The sequence below is a fragment of the Copadichromis virginalis genome, linkage group LG22, assembly GCF_057382275.1.
Source record: "Copadichromis virginalis isolate Kocher_CV1m ecotype Utaka linkage group LG22, C_Virginalis_male_GT1.1, whole genome shotgun sequence".
NCBI classification, from domain to species: domain Eukaryota; kingdom Metazoa; phylum Chordata; class Actinopteri; order Cichliformes; family Cichlidae; genus Copadichromis; species Copadichromis virginalis.
This window is the reverse complement of record NC_140638.1, coordinates 19,741,888-19,768,714: the sequence shown is the minus strand read 5'-3', so window position 1 is coordinate 19,768,714 and position 26,827 is coordinate 19,741,888. Positions and strand designations below refer to the sequence as shown.

Here is a 26,827-nt window from a genome sequence, read left to right as displayed (position 1 = left end):
CTCGAGCTCCCGGCTAGCTGTCGAGCTGGTGGGTAGCAGACGCCTCTGAAAACGTCGAAGCACTTTTGCAAATATGGGATATCTTGATAAACCGAGCAGATATTTGATGTTTACACAACTACTTTCTCGCCTGAAAATATGTTAAAAGTTTATTTTGTGACCCAGAAAGATTAGTATGAGTAATTTTAAAACTTAGTAGCGGCCGCCATTGCTGGAAACTGGAGTTTGGCTGGGCCGCGCTATGAATTCTGGGATATGGTAGTAATTTGGACAGCCTTCGGCGCGTCGCTGTGACGTAATCGGTCTACAAATGCGGCCTCAGGAGGATGCAGCCCATGAATTTGGACATGTCCAGAGTATCATCGCAGCCTTTGCGGTTAGAAAATTGCACTTGATCATGTCGCGATATTATCGCAAATGCGATATATCGTTCAGCCCTAGTTTGCATGCATGTAAAAGCAGGGATGACTCAAGCCATAAACGTTTTGGTGTTGCGCTGTACCTCCCGGTGCCTCGCGGAGTTGACGGCTCCTGTCAATTACATCACTTTAACTTTCTGTACCGCTAAACTTCTTTGTTCCTGTCTTATTATTTTACAAGAAAGTATCTTGGCTTATTCCTCTACCATCTCCTCATTCCTTCCATCTTTCCTTTTTGGGAACTTTTAGGTAGTATTTTTAGCCAGGCTACTCTGTATTCTTTCAATCTGCTTAAGATGAGTCATACATCACCAGAATCTAGCTTTTACTAACACCTAATAATGAGGAACATTTAGTACATGCTTTCATTTTCTTCAGTCTTGATTATTGCAACTCACTCCCTTTTCACATGCGTCTTTCAGCAAGCCCTAGCCCATTTTTAACTGGTCCAAAATGCAGCAGCTAGGCTGCTAAAAAAAACTATTCAGCCCTCACACATCACTCCTATCCTTACTGCCCTTCACTGGCTTCCGTGGAAATTCAGAATTCCCTTTAAAATATTGTTAATAGCATACAAAGCCCTTCATAGCCAGGCTCCTTGCTATAAGGCAGACCTGCTGAGACCTTATTTCAGCAGTTGGCCTCTTCGATTATTCGATCAGAGTCTTTTAACTGTTCCAAGCTCTTACTTTAAAACTAGAGGTGACCACAGAGGTTTTCTTAAACTTTGTAACAGCTGAATTAGATCAGCAGAATCTGTGGTTTGTTTTAAAGATTAGCTTTTTCTTTAAGCTTTTTCCCAATATTTTTGGGTCTTGTTTTTCCATTTAGAATGAATGTTTGACTGTGTGTTTGTATAGCTGGACATGTGCAGCACACTTATCTTTAATGGTCTATCTTCAGTGTCTCTCTTTTTGTGGCAGGCATTATACAGTTTCTCCTTCTTCATGGAGATTTTAAAGCACATATTATCTAGCTATTAGCTAGCTGATAATAACTACACATTCAGAGTTTGAAGCTCTGCTGATGAGCTTAAAGTAACACAGAGTTTTCAAATGAAATCACTGAGGAAAACCATTTAGTCTAAAGTAACTCAATATCGCTGATCCAAAAAACAAAAACAAAAAAAACCAAACAGAAATTTACTTTAATGTCTGTAAGTGTTAAATCAGTAGCAGTTAGAAAAAGAGGCAGTCATACCATAAACTCATACAAGTGCAAATGAAACAAGTAGCTTGACATATTGCAAACTGCGTGCTTTCATTCAGCTTCTCAAGAGTTAGATGAGAAACTCTGTCATATTTGTTTTCTGAAACTGTTAAGGAAAGTATAAAGTCAGGAAAAAAGGAAGCCATTATCCACTCTCATTTCCTCCCCCTTTTTTAATCAAAGCTTCTCCTGTGTTATTGAAGATTGTTTTCTTTCCAGGTCTTTGTATTGGAGAGAAGGGTCCTTCCTGATCCTCCAAAATATTCACCTAAAGTTTTAGGGAAAAAAATCAAAATAAAGCTGAAAGTCTGCACTTCAATCACATGTTCATTGTTTGAGGAACAATCCAGTGTTGTGGCGTACAGAAGCAAAATTACAAAAATTGTGTTTTTGTCCTAATCATCTATTGCATGTCTGTCCAAAATGGGTCTCTTGTTCCTTCTGCACTTTTCTTTGTTTTTCCTGATTAAAAGGTGTTTTATATAGACTTGTTGGTAAATGTAAAGTATACACTAGAGATAGATTGCAAAAGAAAATCCAAGCCACATCAGCAGACACATCTGCAGATCAATCTTTACATTTGACGAAATCCTGTTTCCTCACCATTAGTAGCCCCTTGTAGGCATAGACGATGCCCAGCCAAATGGTCATGTGGGTGTTCTCACAGTGCTCCAAGAAAGGTCGGATGGCAATGTCTCGGCCTTGGGGGTCGGCCTGTTGACAAAACAACAAATAGACAAGAAAAAAAAACTGAGTACAGCTCCCACAAAAGTACCAATCTCATCCCAGAGATTGAAACATTGCTGTTAACTCATAACCGCCTGGTTATGAGTAGGAAAAGATTGCTGTTTTGGTTCCTTCAAAACATTAACCCGACATGTTTGAAGACAACATTTAACTGTGACGGCAAGGCGAGTGCCACCCACTTTGCTATTGCATTGACAAACACTGTCACTGGAAGAAATGATAAAACCAACAGAGAAACACTCTAAATAAGCTCTACATAAAGAAAGCCCTCAGTGAGCCTTTCGGCTGTTCTCACATTAGTTTTCGCTTTGTGGCTTACTTCACAAAGGAAATACAGACTATCCAATGCTCCTGCAAATTCAGGGTGTCTGTGATCAGCTATCCAGGTGTGAAATCAAACTGTTTCCCCATCACGGCCACTGGGCCTCTCCAAAGTCAGCTAAAGTTAAATTAATCTGTGCTTAGGATGCTAATGGGCACACCTAATGAAGCTTATTCATTAATGTGATTTACACCTCCTCCTTTCTTTCTTGTTTCTCACTCAGTCTCCGTCACGCTATCTCTTAATCCTGCCATCGTCTCTCCGTTCCTTCCAGCTTTCTCTTCGCTTCCACTTGTCTTTCGCCACAGCTCATGACACGAGTGACTTGCAGAGCAAATTAGCACCTGTGGTGGATATTAATACGCTAAAACACGTCACCTCCCCTTTCCCTTTTTCCCCTCTCGCTACCTTTGAAAAGCCTTTAATAAGAGCATTAGCTTGGCTGCATGGACTCATCTGAGGCCACTCTAATATATCAACTGTGAGACACCTGGGGCGAGGCCGGGCACAATGCCATGATGCTCTCCAGGTGTGTGCATGTTTAGTATTCGCAATTAGACATGTCTAATGTCTCAGCAGATGGTGTGTGAGCGTATGTGTGTATAAGCAAACCCAATAACATTTTTCACGAAACGTAGTCTATAATCGAAATTCCTGGGAAACAAAAAAAGAAGAGTAAACAAAGGGAAAAGAAATACACTGAAAAGATTGCCTCGTTTCCATCCTCATACCTATGACACTGTACTTTTTATTAATGCTCTCAACCATTCACAAATGCACACCTACACATACACACCCCAAAATACCTTGTGCACTTGTCATTCTGACATGAATATTCTCCATTCAGCTTGCATTAATTTAGATTACAGCTATTCATGCCTCCCTTCATGACCTTGATGAATTTATATTAGAGGTTCTCTATAGGATGATGGCTTAAAATGGGAAATTGGTGCTTAAAAAGGTGCCCTGACTCACCCGAAAGAAAGAAAAGAAAAGAAAATGGGCCCATAACACATCATGTCTGGGTATCCTTGGCGAGTTATATCATAGTACAGTTTCCTAGCTTTTATTCCCATGCCTCTATCGTAGAAATACAACTTCCACAGTGTTCCCTACTCAGCTTCTCTTCACTGCTCTTTCTGTTTCAAATGTTCAGCTCTGCACAGGATTACATATGCAGTTAGTTAAACATTGCAAACGGTTTGCAAAAAAAAAAGAAATAAAAAAGAAAATACACGACACAAACCTTCCCTCCCCCCACAACAACTTCTCCACAATCTTCAAAACTTCTGATGTCGCAAAGCAGAAACATACTGAAGACTGAGGATCGCTTCGGTGGCAGCGAGTTCACACACTTTGTCAAAGCACTCTCGTACCCCTTCTGAGAGTTTCCGTGGCAGCCGCGTGGTTCGTGTCGCAAGCGGCTGAGAATATTCTGGGACTTGAGTTTTGGATTCTTGTTAGCTTTAGGTGAAGGACTGATGGAACGGGGTTTCTGCTTTAAAAGCCATCAGAGGTAGACACTCGGGAAAGTGGGACAGGAGATGACGCACAGAAAGGCTTTTTTTTTTCTTCTTTTTTTCTACATGGAACCACAATTAGGAAAAGGAATCCTAAGATTTTCATCGTGCAGCTACAGGGAGCTTCTACTTTCATTTTATTTTTAGCTTAGTAATGCTGTGAGCATGAGAATATCTGTGCATCCCTTATGCATGAGATGTCCTGGTTTTTGCCAAGTCGCAGGGCAGTAGCAGGTTACTGGTTTCATCTCCGGTCATGGGAAGTAATGCGGTTTTTAAACAATGAAAACAAGCAATCTGCAACCTGCTGACTACATCGCAGAGAAGGGCAGTATTTGTATGCACGATACAAACAATGCTTAAGTGAAATACATTTTTTTTTCTTTTCTTTTTTTTTACAGAAGACAACATGTTTGAAGCATTTTCAGCAATTTTTGTAATTATGTACTGTCAGACCTATATTGAAACAAAATCCTAAAATTATCTGATGAAGCCTGTGAAAAAACTAACAATGAGTCTCCTTTGATCTAACTTTCCACTCCTTCTCCTTGTTCTTCTGATGTCAAATATCCACAAGCAGTAAACAGCCTGTAAAGACTAAGCCTTGAGACATTTACGTAACGGCCGCCCATGAAAGACAAATGCTGATTACACCAGCAGATAAAGTCAGCGATGTTACATTCCGTTTTAGAAAAGACCGCTGACAAGTTGTTAAGATCGATTAAGACATTATTTTAATTCGATAACACGACATAACAGGCGATGCATGATGTAATTTCACAGCATTTACTGTCTAACTCCTCAGAATTTATGGTGTTATTATACTTGTACAAATCAGCAGCTGAATTATGTAGCATCTCCATTAATGCCTCTTGGCATACGTTCTATGTATCTCTTGTGTTCCGCTTCTGTGATGAAGTTGCAGTGCACTGTTTGCGGCAACATTTAAATACGCACAGATGCGGAAAAGTGCAAGTATCTTAGTTTCCTGATTTTTTACTTTAATTTATCGACCAATGCAGCTGTGCTCAGTGTAAAGGATCTAAAGGATTCAGAGACGAGCTTGAATAGACAAAAATGAACCTAAATATCAGATATTTATTACGAACCTTTAAGTTGTTTTGTTTGATCTATGTTGTCAGACCTCTTGAGAGCTTTTCTACAGAACAGCTTTACTCCATCGTTCTCCAGCATCTTTGTCATTTTTGTATATTTGTGTTTTTGGCTGAGCAGCCTCTTATTCCAACAACAATGCTCCAGGAAGTCACACTTCTTGCAAATCAATTTATTCATTCACTACGAGAGACGCATTCTGCATCGGCGCGCTTTGCATAGTCGCAGCTCCGAGCAAACTTGTGTCACTAACAACTAAATGATAAGACAAAATGAGATATAATGCTTATTAGGCTTGGCTCTCTATCGCAGCAGAGCAGACAGGAGTTCTCGCCTTTTGGAGAAAAGCTGTCTGGGGAGTTGCCAGGCAACAGGGCTGTTGGCGGCAGGCGGTGGTGATGGCGGTAAAAGTGCCGGTTCGCTGTCATTTTTCAGAGCATTAGCCTTCTAACGGGATCACTCTGGGAGGGCTGCAGCGAGCACAGTGGTGGCAGATTGTCTATGGAGAGATGGATCTAGATGAAGCGACTGAGGGAGTGATAGAAGAGGGGAGAAGAAACGAAGGGTGCGATGGAAAGACGACCGGAGCATGAAGTATGGATGGAAAGATTGAGTGTGAAATAAGTGGAGTAATCAAGGGGACGAACAGATCGAGAAGTAGATGATGCTGATCCTGTTTTCTCAAAGGGAAAGCTTGAGGAAATCAGAAAGAGCTATGAAAAGGTGGAGATAAAGATTAGGATTCCAACTATCTGATACACAAGTCATGGTTTTGCACAGGGATGAACATTTACTGTTTATTGTCGTAGCTCACTTACTACACTAGCACAAGTGGCAAAAACCAGACTTGAAAGCACAAAACTAAATTTAGAAATTCCTATTGTTGGCCATTTCGTCTTCCAGCTTCTGTAACTAAGCTTATGAACGGGATTCTGTTCAGCAAGTGACTGAAGTTTCCTGTTACCACGCAACAACGATGAGCCCTTGTACAAAAATAAAACTAGACATGAATATGCTCATTGTGATGAATTATCTATCTCAAAAAGAAGTCTATTTCCCCCACTCCCCACCCCAAGTCGATTATTATACTGAACTGAATTAATTAAAAGACAGAGCTGCCTGAAAGGAAGGTTTCAAAAACCTAAACTGAATGATGTGTTTGGAAAATTTCACTTGTTCACTAAACCCTCATTAAATACTGTCATGTTCCTTTGAAGTCGTTTAAAAGATGAAAAGAGCTCAGACAAAAACTACAGCCGCATGGAGAATCCTGCCTTTCTGTTTTCCCATGACTCCAAAAGTAGAGCTACTGGGGCTTGTTCTAAGATATGGATCTCGATCTGACTGTATCACGCCCTCTGGCCCACTGGACAGCAAGAATAGATAGACCAGTATGTGAGGGGAGGTGGAGAGCTCACTCATTGTCACCTGCAGCTACTTCACACAGAGGTGTGTCAGTGTGAAACATATGTCACTGTGGGTGCCAACTTGTGCACATTCTGGCTGTTTGTGCGCTGTGTATGCATGTGTGTAGAAATGAGCTATTAGGTAAAAACTGAACAGAAGAACTCCATCCCTCAAACCAGCCATTAAAACGCAGGAGATTTTCACCACTGTGAAAGAATGAGGGAGAGATGAGGACAAAAATAATATAGGTCTCTTGGCTGGAATTTTAGACTACTGCAACAGTCTGTGTCAGTGTAACGTTGGGCAAAAGAGATGAAAATGACTGTGGTGGAAAAAAGACATGAAAAGCACCGGAAATGGGATTTAGTGAAAAGATAACTGTCTACAGTGGCCATTTTTTAATCCCTTTTTAACATTACTTTGTTGTGATTACTGCAGAGATTAAATATTTTATATATATATATATATATATATATATATATATATATATATATATATATATATACATAACACTAGAACATTTGAACTTTATTTGAAAACATCAAGCAATATTATATGATGTAGATCTCGTAATAATAGAACTGCTTGGATTTTGTGATTTGTGATTGGTAATGTGTTGAACGTCAGCGGGTGGCATTACGGCTTTCTGATGCCAAGGGAATCGGCCCAGCCAACTGTTTGCCTGGGCACGGGGACAGAGAGAGAAACACTGATACTGTGCTGTCTGATGGATAGAGATGTCAGACAAACACATTATCCTGTGAGCCATACACTGTTTTCAGACATGAAAACATAGTTGGGTTTTTTTGTGCAATTATAGCTTTAAAATGGCTTTTGGAGATACCCAGGAAGTTCTATGTATACTGCAATATAGTTTATTTCATACTGAGGAAAGTGTAAAAATCAACTGGAAGTATTTAGCATACTGATCATAAGTGAAAAGGATGTAGGTGCTTAAAGGAATGAATGAAAAAGACATGAAAAAAAGGAGCATGAGAAATTGGAAGAGTGGCAGGTGGAAAAAACCACATCAAAAACCCCAGAAGGCAAAAGGATGAGAAGATAAAAGACATCCTGGCGCCAGAGTAATTTGTAGGAACTCATTTGAGAAAGAGCCAGGACCGTTTTCATGAACCCCCTAAGAAATTTTGAACAGCAGTAAAGGCCTTTAGACAAGCAGAAAGAAGCAGTGCATAGTTGGTAATTAGCTCAGCTAGTCGGACATGGAAGATGACACCAGTTCATGCCAAAAAAAGAGACCATTTAGGAACTTTTATTTCTAGATCCTACAACAGAAACAACTACAGATCCATGCATAAGCCAGATGTCAACCTTTGCATGAATAAATGATGATTTGTGACACATCACTGGAAGCTTATTCCCAATATAACTTTTCACACAACACTTTTGTAAGTCTACCGTAAGATCAGGACTAACTTCCAAACTGGTCACTGACACTTATAAGAAAAATGAGTTTTAGTTACCATCTGAACATGCATCAGACGCACCAGTAACCAAAACACAAGTTTTGAGTGGAGGACTTTAAACACAACATCTTGGAATTCATCCTGCATTATCCAACATACTTTTTCCAAGTTTTATTTTATGTCCTAAATGGAACAGTTGGCTGCCTGCAACTGTCGTTACTATTGGATTCTAGGCAATCAAATTCTTATACTTTCTATATTTTACCTGCAGCCAAAAAGAAATATTTTCACACTGTGCACTGTGATCTGATACTGCAGTAACACTGGCAACAAGAAACAAAGCCATCGTCAAAACTGTTGGATTTGACTTTTAAAACTTTTTTAGCCTTTAACACATAAAAATCTGCCATTTTCCTTCTTGTATACATAATGTAATACTTACATTTCCCTCCAAATTTAAGTGTATGTGTAAAAATACACCAAATGTCTTTTTTTTCATAAATTTTTAAATAGATACACATATGTGCACTATATCCAAAAAAGAGTAGAAAGCCAGATTGAAGATCTAAAACAATAGCAGGGGGTATCGTGTGTGTTTTTAATGCAGGGTATTGCCAATGCTGAATTGCATATTTTTTTTATCTGACTGCTTTTCAAAGCAACAACAAAGACATTTGTCATACTGCCATAAATAGAGTGATGCTGAAAGCTTGTAATTCTGAATCTCATCTCACCTCTCCACAGAGGTGATGAGATTAATAACAGACATTTCCACACTTATCCTGAGGTTATCAGGTACTTTGCTGTTCTGTGGCAGCAAAGCACCTGACTGTGTCACTTGATGTGGCTCATCACTTGAGTGTCAGATGACAAACATGGGATGACGCACAAAAGTCATCTGTCAGGGTCTAAAAGACAGAAATCAGTGGTAAATGGACTGGTTCTTACATAGTGCATTTTACTCTGTATGAATACTGATTTACTGTAAGACACATTCATCTATTCACATAGATTTTCTTTCTTACTCTATGAATCAGGCAAATTCTAACGATCACAAATTCACCCCCTGATAGATGCATTGGGGCCTCAGTCTCTTGCCCAGGGAAACTTCAATGCATGGACACGAGGAGGCAGGGATTAAACCACTGCCCTTCTGCCTGATAGAGGAGCTGCTCTATCTCCTGAGCCAAGGCTGATAACTTTAGGCCTAACTTATACTTGAGTTGTACTCTGACTTTTGCTCTTTGGCTAGTAGCTGGAAACACTTTTTTCTCCACAGAGAATCTTCACTTTTTTAAAGTTAACCTTGTTTACAGCTGTGATACCATGGTAACATAAACATCCAAATGAGAACATAACATAATTATCACAGTGTGAACTGAGGTCACATCAGATAAGCAGTGTGACCATTTTCTGGTTCACTCTTTGTAACCAGAGGGGATGCCTACTGCTGGCCATCAGCATAAATGCAGTTTTAAGCAACTTGCCTGAGCTTCAGTTTTGAGATCCTGAGGCTAGGCCCTTATCATGCTGTACCATACCATTTTATTTATGAAGCACTTTTTAAAACAAAAACAGGGCTGACCAAAGTGCTGAACAATAACACCAAACATAAAAGGCCAGAGGGTAAAAAATAAAGAGGCACAAAGAGCTGTAGACGTTAAACAATAAAGGAGTAACTTAAAATCACAGTCAGCATCTCACACTGGGTCAAAGGCCAGGGAGTGAAAGTCTGTATTTAAGCAAGATTTAGTGAAGGAGACTGCCTGAATGATAGTGGCAAATCATTCAACAGTTTTGGAGCTGCAACTGTTAAAGCTCTTTGAGTTTGCATTGCGTCACTGGAAGCAGTAAAAGCATCTAGTCTGCTGAGCTTAGGAAGAACAAGATGGGACACATAGGTCAAGCAGTTCAGACAGATTAAAATGAGACGCGATCATTAAGAGATATGTTTAAAAAACAGAAGCCAGTAAAGGGAAGCTAAAACTGGAGTGATGCACTTTTGCGCGCTTGCACCAGATAAAAATCAAGCATGGGTATTTTGCACAAGCTGTAGGTGAGCAATGGAGGGCTGACTCATTCCTATAAAAAGCACATTGCAGCAAAAGAGATGAGACATAAAAGAATGTATTAGAGTTTCAAGGTTGGATTTGGATGGATAAGGGTTGATTTTTGACACCAGCCTCAACTGGATAAAGCAATCATTTCCCCAATGTGTTTATATGAGTATTGAGCTTTAGAGTAGGATCCATTTTATACCTAGTGTAAATTGGTGATAAGGATTTTGTTATATGGGGCTTTTTGGAAAATAGCACCAAATGGGAGCAGGTATAAAGAGAAAAGGAGAGGTCCAAGAATCGAGCCTTGTGGTACCCCCAGGGGAGTTCAGCAGAGGTGGATGTAAAGTCAACAGCGCTAACAGAGATGGGTGTCTTTCCCAAAATGTCAAACAGGACAGTTGGTATCATATTTATATGCACTGCATCATTCATTAGTACGTAGGGTTATTGTTTTGAGGGGCACATTTTAACCCAAAACACAATCTTTCCCTCCACCTCATGAGTGAAAGCAAAAGTAAACTGTGGTCTCTCTTACTGAAAACAGGACAGCACGTTCTCAGCGTGAGAATGAGAAATGAGCAGAAGTATAGAAAAAAATAAGCCATCAGGGAAGGGCAGGAAGGAGCTGAGGGAGATAGCTGAGGGAGGGAAGGGGTGGCCCAGAGAGGCTGACCTACATGCAGAGGGGGCATGGTGGCAGGGCAGCAACATGCCGCTGGCACTCCAAGTTGTGGGTCTCAGCCGTCCTTCACAGTATATGTGAACACCATATAACTGTATGAGCGCGCATGTGTGTATATGTGTGTGTGTGACTGGGTGAAAGAGCTTGTGTGGGTTTTACTGTAGTGTCCTAGTCATATCAGATGGGTGACTAGGATATTCCACTCCAGTGCATCTTCACAGATATTATTCTGCCTCACTTCAGAGGGAGAACTGAAGGTAGAGGTGGAATGAAAGAGGGAAAAAAACAACAGAGATAACGAAACACGAGTTCACTGTCCTCTGTGCTGTCTCCACACATGCATACGCTTTAAACTGTTCGGTCTTTAATCTTCATTAAACTATAGAATTCACATCTCACCATTCAGTTTCCATCCCTCTTAAGACAGTCTCCTCCTCTTCCTTTCGACTTCCCCACTAATGAAGATAAAGCGATCTCTTTACTTAAATGTGTCTGTCTGCATTTCAATATTTCTGCTCTCTTGCTTGCTTGAGCATCCACCCCCTTTTCTTCCTTTTTTCATACTAGCCTGTAATCCCATTTGAGGACTAATCCCTCTGATAGAACCGTGGCCCAACAACCTTCTAACCACTACTGGGCCAAATTGGCATAAACTGTGAAAGGGTTTTTTCTCCCCTTCCTTCTTTCTGTTGTTCTCATCTTTGCAAAGAAAAGGGCACAATAATATTTTGACAAAAGACTGATTTCATGTTGTTCAGATAACTGGCTGAACTGCTATTGCTCGACAAAGCAGAAAAAAAACCTTCAGCTTCAGGCAGAGAAATTAACCACTGGTTATGGGTTCATATTCTCAGTGATGATTGTCTGTGGCTACAGGAGCCTGTACTTCCTGTATCCCCCCCGCCGGGTACCAGTAGATGCTGTATCATCTATCTGTGTAAGAGTGTGCTTTAATCTGAAGCATTAAATTGGTCTTGTTGTATCAGTAGCATGTGTCAAGTTGAACGTTTTTTACCTGAGATTCACATATTTGTATTTTTACCAGCATCTGAGGGCTATGAATTGAAAAATTCATGAATCGTCACATTATCAACAAAGTCAGAAGTGTGCTGCGATCCCTGGTTAGTAGCACTAAAACATTTACTGCAGAATGCTGCGTTTTATTAGCACTGTCATCACCAGATTCATTTTCACAGTGTGATACGTTTTGGGTGTTTTGTGCAAGAGTTGTGCAACCAAACATGAGAGGTTTACTTTGTTAATATTTGGCAATAATTAAATAAAAATAAATAATGTAATAATTATAATAATAATTATTATTATCAAATAACTAGATGACTTTCTCCAGTGCTTTTGAGCAACCTGACTGTATCCTATATAGTTACATAAAGAAAAGCTAACTAATATATGCAGTGCAAAGAGAAAGTAGTAAAAGGTGATATATGAATTAAAGTAAAATTGTAACAGACAACTCAATAGTGATCGGTCATATTTTCAGTCTGAGAGGTAAAATGCAATGTTGTTTTTTGTCCTAACAAAATATGTTAAGAGAAGGTTCTGCTCCTTCCACTGTCACCATTTAAGCACATGAAAGTCACACAAACATACACACATGCGCACAAGTGAAGTGAAGTCTAAAAAAAACAGACATTATGGCACAAGTACTAAAATAGAAACAAGTAGATGAGCGCTCCCAAACAGACTTATTTACTCACTAATGCATTCGTATTATTACGGCACAATGACACACACGAACACACAAAGCTACATTATAATGAAATATGCACGCACTCACACTGGTGCAGCTCCCTGGGCTCCGACGGGGAGCTGCCTTAACTGATTTATTAAGAGCTAAACGCGTCATTAGTGTAAGCGGCTAACCCTGAACGTTGGACTCATTAGAATATGCAAATGCTGCGGTATAGCCTCACATTCTTTTGCGATCAAAGGCTCCAAATGCTTATGTGGCTGCTGTTCTTTAACACAACTCCCCGCCATAACCCTAGCTTACATCAAACTGCCCATCTGTGTTGCTGTATGTTGGGCGCAACTGTAACTGCCTTATGTCGCTGTTGCTGCCGTTTTCATCATTATGAAAGTTTGTACATTGCTGGGGAATTCCATGTACTTGTGGGAAGTGGTAGCATGACAGAGAAATGGGAATAGTGTTAATGAGATCTGTGTACTGCTGGGAAGCAGGTGCATCCTTTTAGAGGCATGATTTTATATTCTGGGTTTATACATAGATAAGAATATCCAGTGATCTAGAAACTTAAAGTATATCCTGGTACACTCAAAGCTCACTGGCTGCACAAAAATGGCAGAACTAGACTAGAAGCTGCTGTAGCATCAGTCAGAGCTAAACAGGAGAGTATTTGGTCAGTGAAGGAAGAACAAAGAAAAGCACTTATTTTTTCTAATGACTGCCTTTGGATTTAACCACTGGGATCACGTGATGCTGTGATGCATTGATGAATTGTTGATATTTGTGTCTAAACTCATTCTGTGTATGGGGCAAAAGTGACTGCATTGCTAACATGTGAAACATGGAAATAAGCTACAATTTCCACTCACATGTCCCTCCCCATTATCTAAACTTTTAAAATCCAGTCCACTCAAAGACACGCCCCTTTAACACCTCGGTGGACTTCTTCATCTGAAGGGCCACAATCAGGGTTTGTAACTCAGTGGATTCAGTGAGAAATGAAAGCCACGTAGAACTTGAAGGATAAGCCATCTAATATGACGAGTTACTCTCATACATCACCTCACTCTTAAGAATTTCCTCTTTTTTTCTTTCCAACTCTGATTTCCCTTAGCGCCATCTCTCTTTCAGCTCCATGTTTCACCTGGTGCTTGAAAAAAGGCCCATTTTCCAGTTTGCAGACAGGTCAGTGTTTGATGACTCCAAACTTCATCTTCAGATATGCTCTTCTCTAGGACAGATTGGCCCTCAATGTCCCTTTAAATCATAGGTCCCATATATTAGTGAAAGTTTGAGCACCCAAGCACTACATATTTTACTCCACATTTTCCAGCAACAAACACCCACATAGCCCTGCACAATTTCCAAAGCTTAATTTAACTTTAGCTCCTGATTGAAGTACTGAGAATTGCAATTACTGATGCCCTTTTCAGCCTTCTCTCAGCTTTTTCTTGATCCTTTGCCCGCTTTCTTTCTAAAGGCACAAAATTCACAATTTGGTTTAATACCTGGAGAGTCTTTGGTGGCATTGGGTTTTCTTGTAAACCAGTCTTAGTCATTACACACCGCATTACACTGAAATAAAAGCCCATCATTATGTCATCAATAACCCTTTTCCATTCTACCTGCTTCACTACATTTCCCATCATCCTTTGTCAAACAAACCCGTGCCAAAAAAATGGGGGTTTGCTGTCAGGAATTAATTTCCGTTCATTTTCTCTTCCTGCTTGTTTACAGTGTCTGACAGAACACCATCCTCATATATCATATAAAGTCTTCCTCAGGAAATTACTGGAAATGACCTGTCGTGTTAAACATTAATTGAACAGAGAAGAGCTATTCTATCTGAACCCGCCATGAGCAAGTGCACTATGTTCACAGAATGACTTAATCTGCTTACGGACACATTCATCTCCAGCACCTAATAACATCAAATGCAACAGTGATTTCACACAATATGAAAGCAGACTATAAATGACCTATTTGCAAATATCCATTTATCTTTATACAGGATGAAACTGGGGCAGGAAATCCCCATAAGGTAGTTCCCTATTTAAAGAATCCAACTGTTATTCTCCTCGAACACGTAGTCATTATTAATGATCACCCATAATGCATATGGGTGCCAAGCAGAATCTTTGTACTTCCAGCATGAAGAGAACACACTATCCTCTTTTCAGGAATCTCTCCCTATACGTATTTTTCTCTCTACCTCATCCTCTGTCCTTCCAAACCGAGAACAGTAATTGAGTCCTCCGAGGCCTCAAGTTGCCATGAGCCCTGTGTTGTGGCTGCTTAATTGGCTGTGTTATTCACAAGTGAATCATGTTGTACTGTACTGTGTCAGTGGTGGAGGCCTTTGAGAAGTGTTTGTCTTCTTCACCAAGGGAGCAGATGGAAAAATTTATACTAACTATATATTTCCTAGTCAATGCATGTGTGTCTAGGAACTGTGCTTTATACTCTGCTTTCATTCTCATAATCTTCATACTTGTTAACATGATAACTGTATCCTGTACATTTTCCTTAGCATTGCCATTAAAAAAAATCTGTCTTCTTATATATCTTTCTCTAAACAGATATTTGCATATTAATGTGGACAATCTGTAGGCAAGGGCCGAGATTTTTGGACTGAAATAAATCTTTAACTCCGTGACCCATGTGTGGTCGCCTTGATTATCTCTCTTCGAGCCAAGTTGTGACAAGACACTCTTGAACAGCGTGTAAAGATGGATATTTTCTGCCTTGCTTGCTTCACGCACTGAAGTGTGTGTGTGTGTGATTGCATGTGGAGACTAATAGGAGCAGACAGCATAATGCATCCCTTCTCCACTTCACCCTTCCATAAGCTGGCTTCGCCTACAGGACTCAGGTGTTTCTTGACGTACAGTCAAAATGCAAAAAATGTCCAATGGCTGCACATGGATTTGGAATTGAAGAATATTATCTTGGCACATGTGAAACAGCCAACCATGTGAAAACCTTATGTAATCACTTGCTTTGTTAAAGGTCTCTCAGCAGGTGGAAGGACATTAGACCTAATGCAATTATTCCACCTCAGTGGTAGCCATATTAAGAATTTTAAAGGATGAAAATCATTTAAAAAATGGATTAACAATTTTATTTGCATTGCAGAGCCTGGCATCCACCACCTGTTCTCCACCTGCCCTTCTTGTTTCTTTTTTCTCCTTACTATATACCCCCCATTTTTTAGCTTCCTTCTCCATTCCTATCCTCTCTCTATTCTCTCCGTTCCCTAGTTTCAATCTATTGCCTGCGGGGTCCAGCCTCGTGCTCAACTTTTGGGAGAGACCTAATGATGCAGAAATGCTCTGCAGGATCTCCATGATGCTCTGTGAGAGCAGGAAGGAAGCGCACACCCTCATACAAAAACACAAACACAGGCACACATACAAAATGCACACTCAGGCACAGCTGCAGAGCAACAATTGCAAGTGCCCCCCAGATGCCCCCATACACATGTCAGGGGCAAGTAGTGACAAGAATGTGAACAGTGTGTCACACTGAGAGAAGGAAGAGAAAGTTATATGATAGGAGCATCAATAGCAGCCTGCAGGGGCTGACACAATGAGTTCAACGCCACTGGCTTAATGTGACAGTCCTGCCAGCACCTTGCAGCCTCTGCATGGAAGACATACACACACACACGCACACACACACACACACACACACACACACACACACACATGCACATGGACATTTCCACATAAGCTTGGGTGAGTCAACACTCCCAGGGGGCATCTCTCCACCTAGCTGAAACTTGGCTCTGACAAACACAACACCTTATGGTTAGCTACTGGTGGTGCCCAAGGAGGGACAGCAACACAGGCACCGTTCTTATTCCATGTCTCTAACATCTCTAATAATGCACAAAGCACAAACAGCGCTTCGTGCAGCAATCTCCGTGCACTCCTATTCAGTGCAACATACCCTTTAACATAAGCCAGCAAAGGTTTCTCGCCTTTCGTTGTTTGTGTTTGAGAAAGAGAGACAGAAAGCAGTGTGTATACAGTGCAGGTTGATCAGCCCTCTGCTACATCAGCAGCAGGCAGGAAATCCATAGGAGCTTGACAGTCAATTACTTCAACTGTCATTGGCCTGCCATTGCTGGCCTCCCCAAGGACAGAAACCAGTCACTCCAAAGAATGATGCAAGAGCACCAATCCAAGCAAAGTAGTATCCCACCTGAGCCACGGAGGGCAGGTGCATTCTCAGGTGGGAAAGAGAAAATAGGTATTGATCATTACATTACTGGGATGGTTGTTTTTGGCCTGCCGATGTGCATGTAAATAATAAATAAGTAATTAATGCAGAATGCTAGACCATAAAATACCTGAAGAGAAGCAGATTCCAGCCCTGTGAGGCCTGTAAAAACACTCATGTGTTGCATAAAAATATATTTGTGTTAGATGAGGTCACACAAATATCTTCTACTGAAAATGAAACTAGTCAAAAAAGTATTTTTGAAACTGACTGTCCTCAAGGTGGAAACTTAGCGCAATCAGATTGCAAAAGCTTCCCGCTTCTTTGTGATGACACAGAAACACACACTCAGGCATGCACACTGAAGCACACCTTTACTTTTTGTCAAATTCTCAACCTTTTTCCTTGCTAATCCAAAATATCTCCTCTACAACTCTGGAAACAAGCCCACTGGCTCTTTTCTCTATCGCTGCGTTCCAGTCAAAATGTAAAAAAGGTACACAGACAATTCCTGTTAGGAAAGACAAGCAAAGACAAGTTCAGGATATCATGTGTCTAATCAGTTATTCACTCTCTCATCAGCAACTAATCTAGGAAGTTTTCAATGCATCAAATCAGCATCAAGATCTAGTTCCTGGTAGCAGGAGATCGGCTCTTGATTTCATTTTATTGATAGAGTTGTTGATTTTTCATTTGTTGATTCGTGTGTAACATTAGATAGTTTAATCATGCCACAAAACACTACCCAAGACGGCTGTCCAATTTCAGGACAGCACCCTGCTGCATGACCAAAGATTGTCAGCAGTTACAACAATTCCTTGAAGCCTTTAAGTTTCACTCCAGGGTTCTTTCTTTTTTTCTATTCTTTTTCTTTTCACCTCATTGAGAATTCTGTTGCAGTTTTTGAGGTTACACATCCAGGGATTGTTGCCTATTTACAGAATATAGCATTAACAAGTTGAACAAAAGATGGATGATAGCAGAAATCCCAGCAGAGAAGAGTAATATCTTCTCTCTAATGTGCCGGCCACATGGAACTGGCAGTATGACAGAGATTATTATTATCATCAGATGGTCAGATGGTGCTTGTTTTCATGGCTCAGCTGGTTGAGTTTGGCCATCGGGACCATCACCAGGTGCTGCCACGTCCTCTCTCAGCACAGACCTACCATTGGAGGGCACTGCAGGGTAAGTGCATTCCCTAGCAGGCAACAATGTGACTAGAATTATGTGGGAAGCATATGATGATTTTTTTTTTTTACCCTTGGAGGATAGTATCAGATTTAGATCATATCAGTTTATCTAAATGTAGATGGATTTTATAAAAGCTTGTAAGGAATAAAGGGAGGCAGAAGTAAAGTTCATAAACAAAGAACAACACTCACACTAGGAACAAAAAAAAGCAAGGAGAGTCCAAAGGGAAAAGAAAAAAGTCTATAGCACACAATCTGTGGGCATGTGATGCTGGAGTGTCTTTGAATTAATTTAGTCCAAAATGTAAGAATAGAATTTCTACTCTGATTGAGGCAGATTAATTAAAAACCAAAGCCTTGTTAATTATACCCAGCTATCTCAGACAGATGAGGCCTCTGATGCGTTGCCTGTCGCTCCCTGTAAAGCTCACCTCAGCTCCTCTGGCGCTGTCCCACTTTAGTTCCAGCTCCCCTGTCTCTAACACATTTTGCAGCTGGGAACATAAGTTCACGCCGCAGATAAAACAACAGCCCCACTTTGACCCTTGTTAAAATGATTCCTGTACTTTAATTCTATTCTCACTCATAATTTGTACTTTTCAATCTATGCATTAGTAATAAGTGAAGGTTTACACTTTTCTTTGACAGCTTTTTTTATTCTACTTCTTTTTTTTTAAGTGGATACTGTGATAGGCACGACGCTAAATACTTGAGGGTCGAGTTGGGACTGTGCCGCAACAAAATGCTACTACTCCCTTGCTGCCACTTCTCATTTCTTTCCTTTTATAGGTGTAATGAAGAACAGCGAATACATCTCGCTCCCTCCCTCTCATTCTTGCTCTCTCCCATCTTTCGTCTCTCCATTTCTCTGCCACCTTATCGATCCTCCAATCCAATCAGGCTCTTGCGGCTACGTGAATCTCATTCTGAGGACATGGCAGCACATTTAATCTGAACACAAATCAATAGCAGTATGTCTTGTGAAGGAATGCAAACTGTATATGTATTTATGCATAGGAAATGTGTGCGTATATAAAGCTGGAAACAAGAAAAATGCTGCATATTATTAGTATGATTTTAACCATTCAGGCCTATATTTAAAATGTTCTAATAACTAAGAATCTGTAATCTAAATTTAAAAACTTCCACTTTATACTAAAGTGCTGCCTCCTTAGTGAGTGATTAGGATAAGAAAAGGTGATATACTGGCAATGTGTAGATAAAATGATGCAGATAAGTGAAGTAACAAGAAATGTAGCTTTCCGTAGGTGCTTGCAACCTGACACCTTGCTGCAGATAATATAAAAAAAATACTGCACTGCTGTTAGGACTGTTTTGAAACTGCTGTGTAATTCTTTCAATATTACAAACACACATACACACCTCTCCTATGGTTGCAGTATAGACTAAGTTTGCTTTTTTACCTTCAGAAACAAGATTCCACTCATACGTCCTCTCTGTCTTTGCTCTTCTGTCATGTACAGTTACTGTGCACTATAAAATGCTTTAACGGAGCGCTGTTATTTCTTATTTCTTATTTATTTGTTTTCACTGTGCATCAGATTACATCTCAGCAATGAACACGGACACAAATTGTCACGCATGGAGCACAGACCCATTAGGATCAGAGCCTGGAGAAATAAAGTCATAGGCAGGCAGAGCAAACACGTACACACACACAGTTTTCAGTAAAGGCAGTCAATGTTGCACAGTATGTCATTCAGGTTAATTACCGGACAGATGGTTGTCAGCGCGACTGGGTGGGTGTGGATGTGCATAACAGGGAGGTGGCGTGCCTGTAGCATAACGACACCTCTTCTGTAAACATACATATGCAATGCATTTACAGTGGTAGGTGAGAAGTACAGTACAGTGCACTGAACACGCCGACGTAAACTGACTGACAATCAGTAGACTCTGTTTGCAGCAATGGAAAGATCTCCTCCTGCCTAATCATTTCCAAACTACTTTGTCGCTCTCCCTCTCGCCATCACCTCTTCTTGCTCTTTCTCTCTTTTATGCACTCCTAACACCCCTTCTGCGTCGCCGCGCTCTCACTAATCCACAGTGACACATCTCACCATTCGAATCTCACACAGAGACCGCCTGCCTTGCTGCAGCTGATAATGTGCAATGCGCCACAGAGAAGCAATCAGACGATTTAACACAGAAATAAACAAGCAGTTCGCACATGACAGGTAATTCGTCATTAATGACTGTAATTTTCAGCAGTCGTATCTACTTCTGGACCGCTATAGTTAACATGTCAACATGCAGCTGTTGCTCAATTCCATTGTGAAAATCACATATTAAAAAAGCCAGAAGCATATGGGCTTAAGCTATATTGTCATATAACGTTAAATGAAGCGGAGCTAGGACGATGTGTTTCGTTTCTAAATCTGGAAATTATGATAACAAATCTGTGATGCATAGCACTGGGAGATCTCATGCTAATTGCAGCAAGATGCTAAATGTTTTCACCCTGAGTAGAGGCACTAACGTTCTCCTGATGTACTGTATTTAACTTTGTGAAGGATATAACTCTAATTTTTTGTCTTATATACATACAATTACATGCTGGATGTCAATAAATATGGCCAAAGACTGAAATTAATGAGGTCACCATATGTATAAAAAAATCTAAGTATAGGTAGAGCTTACAACTTAATACATCATCTCAGTCCAAAGAAACCTCTGACATGTTGTTCAGACCTTCTGTTTGAGAGGAGGAGCCAATCAGAAGAAAGTAAGCTGAAAGGAGGGGTAGATAAGCTTAGTTCAAATAGTGGCTGAACTGAGGGGCTACACCAAGCCATAGTACAAAATAAATAAGGCCATTTTAAACTGGATCGTGCAAAGCTTCTCCAGTATTATTTAACAATAAAACTATAAATGACTTTCTGAAGAGCAAAACCCCCCAAAAGGAGCAAAAAAGCACTATAAAGGGCAGTAGGACACTTAAGTGGATGAGGTATAGTTCAAGTAGCACCATATAGTTTACATCCCGCCCTCCCAGTGCTCCTTGTGAGCTTATTGATCCGGGACATTCATAATCGCTCTCTGCTCTTTGTGTTTCCGGAGGTTTGCAATGGCAGAGGTGGCTGCATACACCAGAGGACAGACAAATAAAGGGAGGGAAACCAGGCACAAGGACAGCCTGTCACATTCACTCAAGTGAGAAGACCACAATAAATAGGACATATTTATTGCTACATTACATAAGGATAACTTAACGTGTTCTTTGGCAGGGATGGTGCATTTAAAGAAGACAGGAGGCAGTCAGGTGTAAAACACACCCTAAGCATTGCCAAGTTAAGATGATAAATTTGACACAGGTACGTTAACACAGAAACTTGTGTGGCTTTTATACATTTAAAATGCTTCACATCAGATTATCACTTAATTGGAACCAATTTCCTCCTCAGTGTTTTGTTCCTATCACCTACACCAACCCCTCGTTTTTATGTAAAGAGCATTATTAATATCGGTTAAAGCAGCGTGTGCAGGCTTGTCTGTAAAAAAAGATGCTTGCAGATCAAAGTGAGTGGAAAATTCACACAGGTCAAATCCAATCTCAACCATGCTACTTACTCTTTGAAGAGTTGACTTTGGAAATGACAGTGAATAAAATCACAGGTTGGAAAGAGTTTAAATAGAGGTGAAATTCACATGCGCACAAACACCACATGCTACAGATCACAGACAGATAAGAGGAGGGAGGGTTATTTACTACATATATCCTGAGTGAGTGAACCTGAAAAAAAGACTCTCTCTGGAGAACTGGGTTACATGACTCAGGCGTGTATATATATTTATATATACATATCTAAAACCTCTCCCTTTTATATACAAATATTAAACGCAAACATGTGGACAACAATAGTTTGTCACAGCTACCGCTGATGATTTATAGGCGGGAGCAGGACGGGCGTAGTGCCAGGTTCCTGCAGCTGCGCTGGGTTTAATTATCTGACCTTCTCGTCGACTGGCTTGCAGGATTCCTGCCGATGGCAAGCGCTAATCAATGTCACCCTCGGCAGTGTGATGATAAGTAGCCATGACACCCTTTATTCCCCCCTTCCCTGTCTCACTTTGTCTCTCATCACATATCTTCAACTTCTTCTCCTCTAATGTCTCCATCTCATAATTCTAGCTGGTATAGACCTCTCACATTTTAGCTCCCGTGCCCCCTGTAGCTCTTCAGCCTTCTCTCTCTCTCCTCCAGCTCTGCCCTTGTCTCTTTTCACTCTCCCTTAAGTCCCCGGTCCCTCCTCCCCATTCCTACTATCTTCAGGTCTCTATACTGCTAGTGTCTGCAGCGTGCCAAAAGCTCAAGGTCTTGTGTAAAAGAACCTTTGCACTTAGTGGGATGTATTTGTATGCCTGGGCTATAATGCTGAGGCCGTGCTGGTAGTTTGTTCAAGCAGCACAGAAGTGCTCTCAGCTCCCCATCACTGGCAGACCTTGGTCGTCTTCTATATCTGACTTCTCTGCATACTGGTATATGTGTGCTTAGGTGTTAGTACATAAATTTGGAGGGTTGGCTGGGTCAGTGATTAACCTTTCTGTAATTGCCCCCTCCCCCTTACTGTGTCACTAAGTCTCTCAGTGGTGGCTCGTTGTCCTTGAGGTGAACCCAGCTCGGTCAAGGCAGTGCGGTGTCGCTGCAGTTTGTAACAGCTTGTGGCCTCGCATGAAAAGTAATTAGCGAAAGAATAAATCTCCAGTAGATCTCACCATAACATAGTTCACACCTCAAACACAGCTGTTACTTTAACTTATCAGAATTTAGATTATCATTTATTATTCATTCACATCAGCCCGCACCAAAGTCAGCAAAAGCACCACCTTGATTGAGGACCTGGGATGTATCAAAGAAAGAAAGCAATCCTCTTCCTGACTCAATCCCTGGCAGCAGTATTTTCAGCTTAGCCAAGGGCTGGGTTGCAAGCCAGCAAAGGTCACAGTGACTACTATTGGTCGGTCTTTCTATCCTGTCTCACGCTGTCTAGACAAAGAGTAGAGATTAGTAGCTATAAAGACCATAGTATTAGGTCACTGGAGATTGAAAAGGGTGTGAAAAAAACACACTACTTTTCTAAGCTTTATAACATCATTTTCTTTTTTGAGGGAAAACATTTCTTACAAGTAGTATCAGTTTAGCAGTGCAGGGTTAGTGGCAGGAAAGTAATTAGCATTTCTGCATCAAGCATACTGTTCAGTTTAGACTGGTAGCAAACTTGAGCTCAGTGGTAATCCTGGCAGAATAGCTGATCACAACATCAGACCACATCAGCTGATTACTCAGCTGATACCATTTTGCAAGCTGACAAGTCTTACATAGAGCAAGCTATTCAAAATCCTTTAGTGTGCCTACACTTAGTCCTTGTTTTTCTCTGCAAGCTGCTTTGCAACCCACCTCCAACCCACTATTGCAGTTTTCTTGCTGCTCTCTCCAACTCCCCAACTCCACGCCTACAAATGAAATTACTGGGAGGTCTCAGACCACAGCTGTCCAGATGATACACAATTACTGCTAATGGAAATAAAAATCAACTTTGAACTGTAGTGCTGATCAAAACAAAATGTTCTTAAAACTCATCAGACCACAAACAACAAATTTGTCATTAAACTAAGTGACAACTCAAATATTCCAATCTGATCAAGTAAAAGGATAGCCCCATGCACTCTTATTTGATCCCTGGCATATCTGCAAATTGTCTATGTTATTCCCTGTTCCCGTTTAATTTCTCTCTAGGTGTCCCTCATCATCACCTGACTGCTTCTGGGACCACAATCATCATCATCTTTGCTATCCTGACTATCATTACCATCATCATCATCATAATCATCATCGCCATCACAAAAAGTCACTGGCATCATCAAATGCTGCATCTCTATCTGGAGTTAATAACTAATCATAGCTGTGCCCCTGGCCAGATGAGATAGAGCTGCCTTTCCCTAATCTGTGAATGTGTGTGTGTGTGTGTGTGTGTGTGTGTGTGTGTGTGTGTGTGTGTGTGTGTGTGTGTGTGTTAGCCACCAAGCCTTAATGGAATCCTCAGGGCTGTGTATGAGCAGACGAGGAGCATTGATGAATGCGCCTGGTCATTGATAGGAGGTGTCTCTGGTATCAACGAAAGACAGAGGGAGGCAGGAAGATGGAAAGATGAGGGTAAGGCCAATTGTATGGATAGAAGAAATGTGAGAAGGGATAAGAGTCAAGGGAAAGAAAGAAACCCAGAAGAGTGCAAGAAACGGACAGCACAATATTGATAGAAATACGAGGGAGGGGAAGCTGCATATTACAGCTGAGTGTTTGCATAAGTGAGATTACAGTCAAGCATACTATTTCATACTAAAGCCTCAAAAACAGACGTAATCACTTCAACAGTGATATTTACAGGCACACACACATGCACAGAAGTACATACCCATATTATTTTGTATGCGTACATATGAGATTCATGCAAATTCAAATATGCAGACAGTATATCAACAACCAGTGTCCACACTACAGCGGTTAAAGCCGTAGCTGTAAGTGTGGAAACTCTTGACACCACTTTTCATTTAAAAGACTTCTAATTGGTCAATTGCATACCCCTCATGCTCAATCAGCTGTTGCCTAGCAACTGCAGTCCAGGGAGCAAGGAGAGAGAAGTCGAGAAAAAAAAAAGGTTCGGGAAAAGAGTGAGAGGAGAGTAAAAGAGGTGCAGGTGACGGTGGAGGTCGGGGGTAATTCACTGTTTGTGCTTATTTTGCGAGAATGAAAGACAGCTACACGAGGAGGTGAGTGAAGAAAGGGAGGGACAGACAGAGAGAGGGAGAGAAATCACACAGCACATACAGATGGAGCAGAAAGCAAAAGGAAGCAAATGCTGCCAACGAATTCCATATTCGACAGATTCACTTGAACAGGCTCAGTCATGCACAACCACATGTCCAATTTACCAGCTAGAGTGTCAACAAATACTGCACCTGCGAAGCAGTCCTAAGAGTGCTCTCCCGCATGATTCAACGATAACGCTGTCAGCTTACACCTACAGTATACTGTTGTCCCTCACAAGACAAATACCACTGCATTGCCAAACCATAAAAAAAACATACTGGGCAAATAATCTTCACAAAATGATGAAATCCTGTGTAAACTACAACCTCTTTTGACTTGGCTAGATGTCCGGGTTCCCCTCTTCTTCCCCTCCCAAAACAGACTGAAGCAGAGAGGAAATAAATCAAAAACGCAGGAAACATGAAAATGCTTTCAAACTTCAAACAGCTTTATGCAGGGGTAAATCATAGAGGAGCTAACATATCTGACAAGACACGTGGAGCTAAATCAGCTTTAAATATAGAAACATGGAGGCGGAACTCCATTGATTTATTTATTTTTGAATATTCAGACATTCAGAAGGTACAGCGTGCACTCATAATCTTCTCACAAACATGATTTCCCATATGGAAAAGAAATAGTAAAAACATATATGATTTACTCATGAAAGTGGCCACTTTCTCATTACTTTCATATATTTTTTTAGTAAGTATACAAAACATACAAATTTCATTATATAATTTTCCAAGGGATCTTATATGTGTTTTCACTCTTGTATGCTTTTCATACAAGTTTCACACAAGACAGATACAAACTTTATAAGATTTATATATATCTTTTCCATATGGGTTCAAGTGCAGCACAATATACTTTCATCAGCTGGCACAGTTTGATGGTTACGAAGAGAATAACTTAATCTCAATCTATCAGTGGTCTTTAATTTCTAATTGGCTTGCTCCAGTAGCTTTCTGGTCCATAAATCAATTAATTAACAGTTAACATTTAGACCACAGTTGCAAAATCGATGTCCCTTCACAAAACATTTGGCCCTAAAAACAAATTCAGCTTGAGTTTTCATTAGCACATAATGCAGCACTCTTTATATAGGTTGGGGCATGCGTCCTGTCCAGGTGGAGATTAGATTAAACTTGCTGCTGGCTGGGACATTCAAATACAGGCATAACTATAAATAGAAATAGGACGTCCCTCAGGGAAGACCTGTCACACAGTTACTTAGAGTACCACAAAATAACAGGCCAATGACAAAGGCACCATGTTGTGCCGGGACCTACAGCATGTACAGCAGAGTAGCTGCACAGTATGTGTAGAAATGGGTACACAGAAATGTGATCGTCAAAGAGTCACTTGCAACTGGGTCTTTTTCAACAGTTAACTATCCAGTTACTTAGAGGAGAGCACCTTGTCATTCATTCAAAACACTAATTTAACACAAGTAAAATATAACACAGCACACACAGTAACAACACCTTATTATACATGTAACAACACAGAGCTTGCCTATCTATTAGGCAAACTCTCAGATGCTCATGCAGCCATGCAAAGCACCAAGGAATGTGTGAGGTCTGTGTACCCTTCCCTTTTATTCTCTCCCTCATATCCTGCTTCCCTCTGGAGAGGGTCGATGAGAAGAGGCCTAGGTGGGTGGCGGTTATCCCTTAATGACCCGGTTTACTTTGAAAAAGCATTGATCTCAGCCAGAGCTTTAATGCTAACAAAGGAGAGTCAAAACCCATATTAGCACCACCTTGGCAATGCTGCTGCTGCGTGGATAATGCGGCAGATGATGTTCTCCTTCATTATGAGTGAAGACTTTGTGACTCTCATTGCTTGTCCTGTGATCACTCATTGGTAAATCCCTGTATAATTTACTTTTAAAAGAAATCCAACAAGCCAACCAGAGTGCAATAAATACAAAACAGGAGTTGATTTGGGCTCTAGCAATGCTTTGA

At 40.7% G+C, this 26,827-nt stretch overlaps 1 protein-coding gene across 1 annotated transcript in view; it reads right to left on the bottom strand.

Annotated features, from left to right (window-relative positions):
- Nucleotides 1-26,827, bottom strand: part of gabbr2 (gamma-aminobutyric acid (GABA) B receptor, 2) — a 220,890-nt gene that overhangs the window by 14,087 nt on the left and 179,976 nt on the right. Inside the window, exon 14 of the mRNA XM_085445503.1 lies at nucleotides 2,232-2,342. Coding sequence (XP_085301629.1) covers nucleotides 2,232-2,342 — 111 coding nt within the window. The remainder of the gene's footprint in view (nucleotides 1-2,231; nucleotides 2,343-26,827) is intronic.